At 36.9% G+C, this 12,137-nt stretch overlaps 1 protein-coding gene across 2 annotated transcripts; it reads right to left on the minus strand.

Moving 5' to 3' along the window:
- Window positions 1–442: 442 nt before the first annotated feature.
- Window positions 443–6,533, minus strand: LOC110690840 (VIN3-like protein 2). 2 transcript variants are annotated; one of them, XM_021867724.1, is made up of 4 exons: window positions 5,930–6,533; window positions 4,272–4,947; window positions 1,976–2,274; window positions 443–1,794 (listed from the first exon to the last, which is right to left on the minus strand). In XM_021867724.1, the coding sequence occupies exons 1-4, from the start codon at window positions 5,949–5,951 to the stop codon at window positions 692–694; spliced, it is 2,100 nt and encodes a 699-aa protein (XP_021723416.1). In that variant the 5' UTR covers window positions 5,952–6,533; the 3' UTR covers window positions 443–691. The 2 variants fall into 2 exon arrangements, with proteins under 2 accessions (XP_021723416.1, XP_021723417.1); XM_021867725.1 differs by lacking the exon at window positions 5,930–6,533 and adding an exon at window positions 5,400–5,914.
- Between the last annotated feature and the right edge of the window lie 5,604 nt (window positions 6,534–12,137).

Raw genomic sequence — 12,137 nt, forward strand, 5'->3', positions numbered from 1 at the left:
TGCCAACTTAATGCAAATGAACATTTTACGCCTCATGAAGATGGAATATTGATAGTTATTGCATGCACAATGAGGGGCAGTGCGCGAATCCAACTCATGTCTTCATGTTCCGTCTCATGCACATGACATCAAACACCGGCGTGTATAAGATAAAGAGCCCCTTTACACTCACGCCACTCATGCTGTGGCGTGGGACTATAGAAGGACCAACACCAGCGCACCTGGGTGTTCGAGACATGCATTGCACTGCATAGCAGCTCTCAGGTTATCTATTGTAAAAAGATAAGGGGGATTTGAAGAGAGAAATAGGAAGAAAGGCAAGTAAAAGCCTTTGAAAATCAAGAATATCAGGTTTTCTGAGTAGGTTGACGTTTGAAAGTACAGAATTTTACAGAATCATCACAAATTGTACAATTTTCTATAAAGGGAAATTTACATAATGGAATCAGAAATGCTAATAATTTTATAAATGAGAGACAAATGTTGTTAAATAATTTATCAATGGAAGAATGGCTGTTAATAATAACAATAATAATGAAGGGACAGGGGATGCAGCATGCTAGCATGCTTCCTAGAGGTCCAAAAGAATTAGTATGACCCGAGACTTTCCGTTTGGGCTCAAGGTCAAAAATAATGGGTAACCCTAAAATTAGGACCCTTCATCCCGAGTTACCTATTTGCACGGTGCAGATCAATGCCAAAGCTTCAAGCAGAATCCTGGGGGAACAACAGGCAACTTCTTGCTCGAGATGATTTCCTCAAACGTATCTTGAAGCTGCTCTGCGAGGGAGGCAGGGTCATCATTGAGGGTATCGACAAAGGCCTTAACAATCCTAATTTCCTGTGGGGTAGCCCTAATGCTGTACCATGTTAAAAATTTCTGCCTGAAGCTTTTGTCAATATGGCCCTCACATTCGAGCCAACGTATCATTTTAATGTAGTACTCTAAGTTACTCTCAGAAGAGTCGTCTCCAACACATTCCTCCTTTTCCCGTTCCACCTTCCTTTTCTTGGATGAACGTCTTTCATTTGCCTCTTCCTTATTCAGCCTGCCATCTTGATCCTTGTTATGGGATTTCAGGGGGCACTTTTTCCCACTGCCTTCTTTCGAGCTTTCTTGCCTGCAAGGAGTTATCGGCAAGCTAGTTTCTGGCCTCACACAAGGTGTATTGGTCTTCTCAGGACCACTAAATCCAATGTCAATGCTCATGGCTTCACCTACTTGACCATCAGGTGAGTGTTTAATATCAACTTTCACAGCATCATATTGATCAGAAGAGTCAAATTTCCCCGTTGCATTATCCTCAACTGATGCAGAAGAAGGATTTTGATCATTACTGCAATTAAAATAGTTCTCGTTTTTGTTCTCGTTCAAATTACTGCAGGGTGCAGTATTGTTTGTTTCATCTTCCACAGAAGACGGATTAGAAAGAGTGCTGCAGTTGGTTGCTGGGCTCTGAATTCTTTCCATAGTTGAACACTTGGCAACCTCATCGGTAGAAATACTAGTAGTTAGTCTTACTTCTGATGAGCTCAACTCTTTGGTGTTATCAAAGCAGATAGCCCTAAAAACATATTCTGTCACTGGGGAAAGGCCTGAGACTATGAACCTTGTTTGTGGAGGAAACAATGTACAAGTTGGCTGTTCTGGTCCTTTCCTGTCATTAGCCTTCCGATGCCACAATGTGTAACCCACATTCTTTTCAGATAAACTATCAGGACCCAAGACCACAATGACAGATGTCGCATTAACAGCTTCAACTCTGATCATACTAGAAGCTATTTTTCTTGAACCTGCCAATGGAAGAAAGACGTCATTGCCTATTATGAAATCTATTTCATCAGAATTCAACAGCAGATAAGCTTAGGAATTCACATCATCACCCATCAAAAGAATAACAGAGTATAACATATTGGATTCTTCTTCAAAGGAAAAAAAAAAAAAAAAAAAAAACTGTAAAACATATTGGATTACCTAGGTGCAATGGTGTTTGATGATACATTGAATCAAACAGCTCCACAGCAGAAGCACAGAGTCTCTGAACTTCTTGACCTGATGAAAGTCGGTTAACAATACCTCTACCCATCTTAACAGGAACACCAGTTAAGGCACCTACTTCTGCTTCAAGTAGTTTTATGGCGTCATCAATGATATCAGAAGGCTTAAAATATTTCTTTGTTCCAGCCAGCAATTTCTGGCTCAGGGAGATACGATAACATAATATGTCCACTCGTCTAGTGTCCTTTGCAATTGTTAATTGTTTTCTCCAACAGCTAGATATAACAATAACAATTAGACACCTCAACTTTCACAGAATATTGTTCAGTTGTTGAGAAAATAACAATGACAAGCAAATAACAATAACAATTGAAACCAATACATTCTAAATGAAAAATTATTTGTCAAAAAGTCAATGACATTAAGTCCTTCAGGATGATTATGACAAATCTGATCCCTTTTCAGCAGTTAGGCAAACATTTAAATGTGATCATCTATCAGCCCAAAGGCTACCGAGATGCAGCAACAATAAGCCGATTTCTTACCATGTTAAGGCCAAATTGCAAAGAATACTATTCACCTAATAACAAATGGTGAACACAGAAATTTACATCATTTATCCCCATAACTAAATGCCAATCTATTGCAAATTTGAAAATATTATCAAGAATATAATCAGAAGAAATCCATGGTGCTTTTAGTTTTTAGTCCAATCATGAGATCCTAAGATCTTAATTTCCAAATTAAAACACAAGGCAGCCATACAAAAAATTACAGTCCACAAGATTCAGATGAGAATCAAAGAGACCTGAATTCATCAGAACTACAGGCATACAAGCAAGACTTGTCACTTCATAAGAGCACCTAGCAAGATGATGGATAGAAAATTCATCATAGAGAAGCCAGCAAAGTTGCATTCAACCTTATCAAGTTTGAGTTAACCCACTAATCGTAGCAAGGAAAGCTACTACAGCAAGTTCAACATCTGTAGCAGCCCAGCAGGAGTGCATCATTTTGGCACAAGAGTCACATTTGTTGCTCAATCTTTCATTGGTTGTTAACATATTAGTCTCTCTTCTTATAAAAGTAAGAAAAATAAATATATGAAAATGGAGCTTAAAACTAAAACTCAAGCCATAAATTGAAATATAGTTGTTGCCAACTAACACAGTTTGCTGTTTACCCAACTCCTCAACAAATGAAATCACCAAACATCTCAATCTAACCTTCCTTTTGTGGGCGGTGCTACAGAACTAGCAGAAGTGCAAGCTAATTCCTTTCACAAAATCCTTCAAAAAACTCCTGGATTAATTGCTCGACTGGATTAAGTGATGCCTTCAAAGCATAACATTCTTGTTCCTTATTATTTCACCAGTTTGTAGTTTTCATGAATAATGCAAAAACAAATTTACTATAGCCATCAAACACCACCTTGAGTCATAACCTACATTCTTTCAATGAACCTCCACGGCTCCACCAACAGGCAGTATTTACATTTTCGCCTAGTCTGTGTCTTTCTAGCAGCCTACTTTGACTTTCTTCTGAAGCATTCTTTCTCCTGGTTGTTCATGTTCAAAAATGCCCCTTTATCATCCAAATAAAGGTATGGCAGAAATGAACTGACGTCTATAGCACCAAGGAGATAACAAAGAAGTTCATTGACTCAGCATTTAAAACTAAAGATCAAGTATCATCCATGAAAAATTCCAAATACCGTGATATATAGTGGTCAAACAATGAATATTGGGTAAGTAATCTAATAAGAGGTAAAGTTGGTCCAATATCTTTATACTCTGTAAGCGGGGTAGACCAGATGGAACTTGGAATTACGTGAGATACAAAATTGGTGGAAGACAGAAACAAATAAAGTTGAGGACAGCATATTAGATCTTTTTAAACCTATCCATGCTCAGATCATCCACCACAAAAAACTGTGACATTCCATAAATCCATGATCAACAACCCAGAGATGGCCATAACAGGAGTGCACTAAGCCTAATGATGAAAAGCTTTACTGCCTTACCCAATGAAAACTATCAAGACCTAAAAATTTATATCAAACGTCAGAAAGCATGACTTTTCCATCAGATAGGAAAAGCATGCCTCAGTCTGGCTATCAAATTGTTCACATACAACAGCAAATCAATTAAAAATAGAAATAATGTTTCTAATGAGGGGCAGATAATGATGAAGTGTCTACTATACTACAATGTATGAAGATAAGAACCTTTATAAAAAGATGGTGAAGACAAAACAGATAGTAAGCATTTACCTCATCAGATCATTCATCTTCCCGCAAGAAATGCAGTAAAAACTCCCATCCAATTGAGAAACAAGCCCATTTCTTGCAATGCCGGACCTGTCATGTTTGATAGCGCATTCTAGATGACATGACATGTTACATGAATCTCCTGGAAAAGGGGGCTCTGAGCTACACGTCAACCATAAACTAGGATCCTTGTTATCATCATACTTGTGACAGATACAGCACGTGCACCTCTTGCAAAATTTGTCCTCCTTGCTCAGTCTAGCCTTGCAAGCAGAATTTTTGCAGTACTTAGCAGTACCTAAATCACTGTCACTGTTGCATGTTGAGATATTGGTAGCAGAGACAAGAAGATGAGAAGGATTATCAGACTTCCTTGGCTTCTTTAAACCCTTATTGACGATTGGAGGTGAAGACAATTGTCCATGAACTCCACTGTCGTGATTTACTAAACTCTTTTCAGAAACTACTTTTAGGAGGTGCTCTACGATTTTTAACTTAGTCAAACCAGTATACTTTCTCTCCTTCCCCATCTCAGAGCACAATATTTGTAAAATGTCTTGACGACTCCAAGATTGAAGCACTTCAGCAGCACCATTCGGCCACTTTGCTAATTCGTACACTATTTCTCTTCTCTCCTCCATACTCAACTTACTGCATTTCACTGGATCAAGCACATCCCCTAAATAAAAAACATATCAAACAAAGGCAGCATAATTTACAATAAGATTATTAAGCATAAAAAATAAGTCGTAGGGTCATGATCATAACATACAGCAAAAGTAAATGCCACAGCAACAACAAAGAACCTTTACATTTTGACAAATAACTTTTCAATCAAAGACTAGTCATCTAAATATAGGAAGATTGACCGGGCATAGTGGCAATTAACCAACTACAATTAGAATAGTCATGAGGACTTTCCGTTGATTAATCCATGAAAATCCTTAAACCCTTACTGGGAGTCAATTAAAAACTTGACTAGTAACACGACATCGAATTAACATCAGACGACGCCATAGCTGTACCAGCTGCAAATTAGCACAACATAAGAAAAGGCAAAAGAACATCCAAACAAGATGGCATGACAAAATAGTACAGAAAAGGTCAATCAATCTAGCAACCAGGCCTAACCTCGTTGACCTCAAGATACCAATGGTTAGGCAGTTACATAGCCATGTAACAACTTGTAGACTAATTTAAAGTGGGCCATGAACATCCTGGATGCCAGAATGATTCACCATCTTTATCAACATACAAACATAACCCAAAAGGCAATTAAAATGCAACTTACAGCAACATCATTATTGATATGAGAATTTTTTTTTTTCTTATTTTTTTTTTTTTTTGGCTTTATTTTTTTGTGGGGTTTGTGGTTTGGGGAAAAGGGTTGAAAAATATTTCAGTAAAACCAACCATATTTATAAAACAAAGAATTACCCAACAAAACAAACCCAGAAAACTCAACAGCTAGATTCATCAGGAAACTAAAAACCAAAACTAAATAGATCAATTAAAAATCGTATAAAAACATTACACTAAAACCCCATCATCAAATAATCACTACGATTAAAAGAACACAGCATTATAATCTTAACAACAAAGGTAAAAAATACGAAAATTGAAGAAAATTTAATGAAAGTAGAAAGAATTAGAATACTTACCATCAAAAGCTGAAGAATTCATAATAACAAAGTTTGCAATCAACAGCTAGGTAGCAGGTCACCTCACCAAACCAACATTTATTAATTTCCTTTTCTGAACAGGGATCTAATCATATTATATAAATAAAAATTAATAAAAATGTTAATAACAATAAGATAATGACATAAAAATCAAATCTTTACACAACCCAAAAAAAAAATTTAGAGAAATAAATTAATCCCATAAATTTTGAGAAAAGAAAGGTCATAAATATGGATTCTCCATGGATTGAATAAACATAATAATAAAAAAATAATACGAATAAATTGATAAATTAATCTTGGGGTTTGGTTTTTTTTTTTTTTATGTAAAAATACAAATAAAAATAGAAAAATTATGGGAAATTATGGAATTGTATAGAGAAAGTATTAAGAAACAATTCTCGTGAAGAAGGAGAGAGAGAGAGAGAGAGAGAATGGGGTGCGAAGAGGAAAAAGAGTTGCCTCCAAATAAAAGCGGCTGCATGTCATCTTCTTTTTTTTTGTTTTTGTTTTTGGTTTTTTCTTTTCTTGTTTATTTTTTATTTTTTCAACGTTGTTTATTTACTAATTTCTTCTGTTGTTTGTACTTTTTTTTTTTTTTTTAATAATAGTAGAAATTTGAATAGTTCATTTCAATAAAAATTAAGTGATAGTCCTGTCCTTTCAAAAATTAAATGAGATAATAGAGTACAAATTATACCAGGAGTATTATCTATTTTAAATTACTTCCTCTGTCCCTAATTGTTTAATCCACTTTCCTTTTTAAGGTGTCCCTAAAAGATTGATTCAAAATACTTTTGGCATGTTTTTTCACTTACACTCTCTCTATCTCTCTCCTCATTGATATTTGTGTCAACCCATGTGCTCATTTTTAGCCCAAAGCCTTAATAAAGTAGATTTATGGTTTAGGGCAAACAATTGGGGGCAGAGGGAATAAGTATTAGCTTAAGTATTTTATTTATACAAGGTACTCTCCTTTTTTTTAAATAAGTATTTCGGCTCTCATCAACGAATATCTCGATTCTCGCATCGATGGAACGTAGCGAAATGCAAAACTTGGTGTGAATTGCAGAATCCCGTGAACAATCGAGTCTTTGAACGTAAGTTGCACCCGAAGCCTTTAGGTCGAGGGCACGTCTGCCTCAGCGTCACGCACCGTGTCTCCCCCCACCCACCTTGAGTGGGAGTGCCGGAGGATGATGGCCTCCCATGCCTTACCGGGTGTGGATGGCCTAAATACGGAGCCCCCGGTTACGAAGTGCCGCTGCGATAGGTGGTAGACAAGGCCTAGCCTAGGATGCATCGGAGTCGAGCACTTTGTAGCTATTGAGGACTCGCAGGACCCTTAATTTGTTAGCCCATAGGGGCGGAAAACCGTTGCGACCCTAGGACAGGCGGGGCTACCAGCTGACTTTAAGCATATCAATAAGCGGAGGAAAAGAAACTTACAAGGATTCCCCTAGTAACGGCAAGCGAACCGGGAACAGCCCAGCTTTAAAATCGGGCAGCTTCGTCGTCCAAATTGTAGTCTGGAGAAGCGTCCTCTGCAGCGTACCCTCGGAGGCGCAACACCCTCGACCTATTCTCAAACTTTTAATAGGTAGGACGACGCGACTACTTTGTTGAGTCGTGCCATGGAATTAAGAGCTCCAAGTGGGCCATTTTTGGTAAGCAGAACTGACGATGCAGGATAATCCGGAAGCTAGGTTACGGTGCCCAACTACGCACTAACCTAGATCCCAAAAAAGGGTGTTGGTCGATTCAGACAGCAGAACAATGCTCGTGGAATTCGAAATCCGTTAAGGAGTGTGTAACAACTCACCGGCCGAATCAACTAGCCGAGAAAATGGATGGCGCTATCATGTTTACTATGGTCCCTAATATCCTTTGGAGGCCAATTAGATGGGTGGAACCATTTAATTTGCCTTTAAATGACCAATTTACCGGTTTACAACTTGCAACGATTTCATTAACTCAAGCCTACCATGAATATTTATGACAACACATAATGATCACATACGGTTCCAAACAGCATTATTTGACCCCCGAGATGTATACCCTAATTCTTAATTCTTTTCGACACCGGGTCCCGAAACCTCCAAAATTACTCAAAAGCGTGGATATTAGCCTTCAATTTTGGAATTTTTGAACTTATTTTCGCTCAAAAATAAAAAATTTCCGAAATGTTTACCATGGTCCCTAATACCCTCTGAGCGTCCAATTTGGTGGTGCAACTATCCAATTTGCCTTTAAACGACCAATTTACCGGTTTACAACTTGCACTGATTTCATTAACTCAAGCCTACAACGAACATTTAATCATATATGGTTCCAAACGACATTATATGACCCCAAAATGTATTCCCTAAAATTTTAAGACTTTTCGACACCAGGCCCGAAACCTCCAAAATTTCTCAAAAAGCATAGATATTAGCCTTCAATTTATGATTTTTTTTTACTTTTTTCGCCCGGAAATAAAAAATTGCCGAAATGTTTACCATGGTCCCAAATACCCTCCAGGAGTCCAATTAGGTTGGTGGAACCATCCAATTTGCCTTTAAACGACTAATTTAATTACCGGTTTACAACTTGGACAGATTTCATTAACTCAATCCTACTACGAACATTTATGACAACATATAATGATTATATATGGTTCCAAATGACATTATATGACCCCGGGATGTATCCCCTAAAATATTAATACTTTTCGACACCGGGCCACGAAACTTCTAAAATTTCGCAAAATGCGTGGATATTAGACTTCAAGTTAAGAATTTTTTGACTTTTATTCACTCAGAAATAAAAATTGCCGCAATGTTTACAATGGTCCCTAATACCCTTAGAGAGTACACCTGGCTGGGTGGAACCATCCAATTTTCCTTTAAACAATCGATTTACCGGTTTACAACTTGCACCGATTTCATTAACTCAAGCTACCACATACATTTATGACAACAAATAATGATTATATATGGTTCCAAACGACATTATATGACCCCGAAATATATTCCCTAAAATTTAAGGACTTTTCGACACCGGGCCCAAAACCTCCAAAATTTCTCAAAAAGCGTGGATATTGTCTTCAATTTTGGATTTTGTTGATGAACCATCTAATTTGCCTTTAAACGACTAATTTAATTACCGGATTAAAAATTGCACATATTTCATTAACTCAAGCCTACTACGAAAATTTATGACAACATATATTGATCACTTATGGTTCCAAACGACATTATATGACCTCGACATGTATCCCCTTAAATATTAACACTTTTTGACACCGGGCCATGAAACCTCTAAAATTTCGCAAAAGGCGTGGATATTAGATTTGGAATTTTTTGACTTTTATTCGCCCGGTAATAAAAATTGACGTAATGTTTACATTGGTCACTAATATCCTTTGGGAGTACACCTGGCTGGGTGAAACCATCCAATTTGACTTTAAACAACCGATTTACGGGTTTAAACTTGCACCGATTTCATTAACTCAAGCCTACCACGTACAATTATGACAACAATTAATGATTATATATAGTTCCAAAAGACATTATATGACCCCGAAATGTATTCCCCAAAATTTCAAGACTTTTCGACACCGGGCCCGAAACCTGAAAAAATTCTCAAAAAGCGTGGATGAGTCTTCAATTTTGGATTTTTTTTTGACTTTTTTACGCTCGGAAATAAAAATGGCCAAAATGTTTACAATGGTCCCTAATACCCTCCGGGAGTCCAATTGGGTTGGTGAAACCATCCAATTTGCCTTTAAACGGCCAATTTAATTATCGGTTTACAACTTGCACAGATTTCATTAACTCAAGCCTACTACAAACATTTATGACAACATATAATGAGCATATATGGTTCCAAACGGCATTATACGACCCCAAGATGTATCCTCTAAAATATTAATACTTTTCGACACCGGGCCACGAAATCTCTAAAATTTCGCAAAATGCGTGGATATTAGACTTCCAAATTGGATTTTTTTTTTTTACTTTTATTCGCCCGGAAATAAAAATTGCCGTAATGTTTACAATGGTCCCTAATTCCCTTCGAGAGTACATCTGACTGGGTGGAACCATTCAATTTGCCTTTAAACAACCGATTTACCGGTTTACAACTTGCACCGATTTCATTAACTCAAGCTACCACATACATTTATGACAACAAATAATGATTATATATGGTTCCAAATGACATTATATGACCCCGAAATGTATTTCCTAAAATTTCAAGACTTTTCGACACCGGGCCCGAAACCTCCAAAATTTCTCAAAAAGTGTGGATATTAGTCTTCAATTTTGGATTTTTTTGACTTTTTTTCGCCCGAAAATATAAATTGTCGAAATGTTTACCATGGTCCCTAATACCCTCTGGGAGTCCAATTGGGTTGGTGGAACAATCCAATTTGCCTTTAAACAACTAATTTAATTACCAGATTACAAATTGCACAGATTTCATTAACTCAAGCTTACTACGAACATTTATGACAACATATAATGATCATATATGGTTCCAAACAGCATTATATGACCTCTAGATGTATCCCCTAAAAATTAATACTTTTCTACACTTGGCCCCAAAACCTCCCAAATTTCTCAAAAGCGTGAATATTAGCCTTAAATTTTGAATTTTTTTGATTTTTTTTTCGCCCGAAAATAGAAATTACCGAAATATTTACCATGGTCCCTAATTTCCTCCAGGAGTCCAATTGGGTGGGTGGAACCATCCAATTTGCCTTTAAACGGCTTTACCGGTTTACAACTTGCACCGATTTCATTAATTCAAGCCTACCACATACATTTATGACAACAAATAATGACCATATATGGTTCCAAACGGCATTATATGACCCCGAGATGTATCCCATATAATTTCAAGAAATTTTCGACACCGGGCCTCGAAACCTCCAAAATTTCTCAAAAAACATGGATTAGCCTTCAATTTTGGAATTTTTTGACTTTTTTCACCCGGAATTAAAAATTGTCGAAATGTTACCATGGTCCCTAATACCTTCTGGGATTCCAATTGGGTGTGTTGAACCTTTCAATTTGCTTTTAAACAACCAATTTACCGATTTACAACTTTCACTTATTTACCAGTTTACAACGGCCAATTTAATTAACTTGCACCAAACCTGACTTGAATCGAAATTGACTCAAACCCGTTTTAATCGTCATAACCCGAATTTAACCCGACTTGTTACTAGCCTGACCTGAATTCAACCCGACCGTTCCTAACCCGACCCAAATTTAACCCAACCTGTTACAAACTCGACCCGAAATCAACCCGACTTGTTATTGACCTGGCCCAAATTCAACCCGACTTATTATTGACTCGACCCGAATTTTACTAGACCTGTTACTAGCCCGACCTAAAAAATTAACCCGATTTGTTACTAACCAGACTCGAAATCAACACGACTTGTTATTGACCCGACCTAAATTTAACCTAAATTGTTCCTGACCCGATTTCAAATCACCTTAAATTCAATTTAGACCACCTTATTATTGTTGAACAAAGCATTTTGTCTAGGGAGACCAAGTCGGTCCAGGTCAGCAAAAGAAAGGAGCATCATCCTCAAATTTAAGCGTTAAATATAAAATATATTTGTTGTATGGTTAAAAGAGATAATTATCTTCCTAAATTATAAACTATAGTTCCCTTGTATATTGCCCTATATATTATAGTCAAAGGAAATAATTAGCTTGATAAAAATGATAATTATCTATTTATAGTTAGTTAAACCCGAATATGACATGACTTGGAAATGACCCGACCTGATTGTAACATGCAAATTATTGACTTGAACATAACCCGACTTGACTCCGAGAATGATCTGACTTGGAAATGACCCAACCTGATTATAATTCGCAAATTATTGACTTGAACCGAACCCGACTTGAACCCGAGAATGATCCGACTTGAAAATGACACTTTGGTACATCCCATATTACCATTCTTGCTCTTTTTCGAGGTTGTTTTATGCCAGGAATGTGCCAATTGACCTCGAGACATGGTGATTGAGGGACAGTTTGTGTGTAATTGATGATGGAATATGAGATGAGATGTGATACTTAGATTACAAATATGAATAATACTAGTATGATGATTCCATAAAAGTATTATTACTATCCATAGTCTATCAATCGACACATTAATCAACACGCATGTGAATAGTAGT

This window comes from Chenopodium quinoa, unplaced genomic scaffold (genome assembly GCF_001683475.1).
Source record: "Chenopodium quinoa cultivar QQ74 unplaced genomic scaffold, ASM168347v1, whole genome shotgun sequence".
NCBI lineage: Eukaryota > Viridiplantae > Streptophyta > Magnoliopsida > Caryophyllales > Amaranthaceae > Chenopodium > Chenopodium quinoa.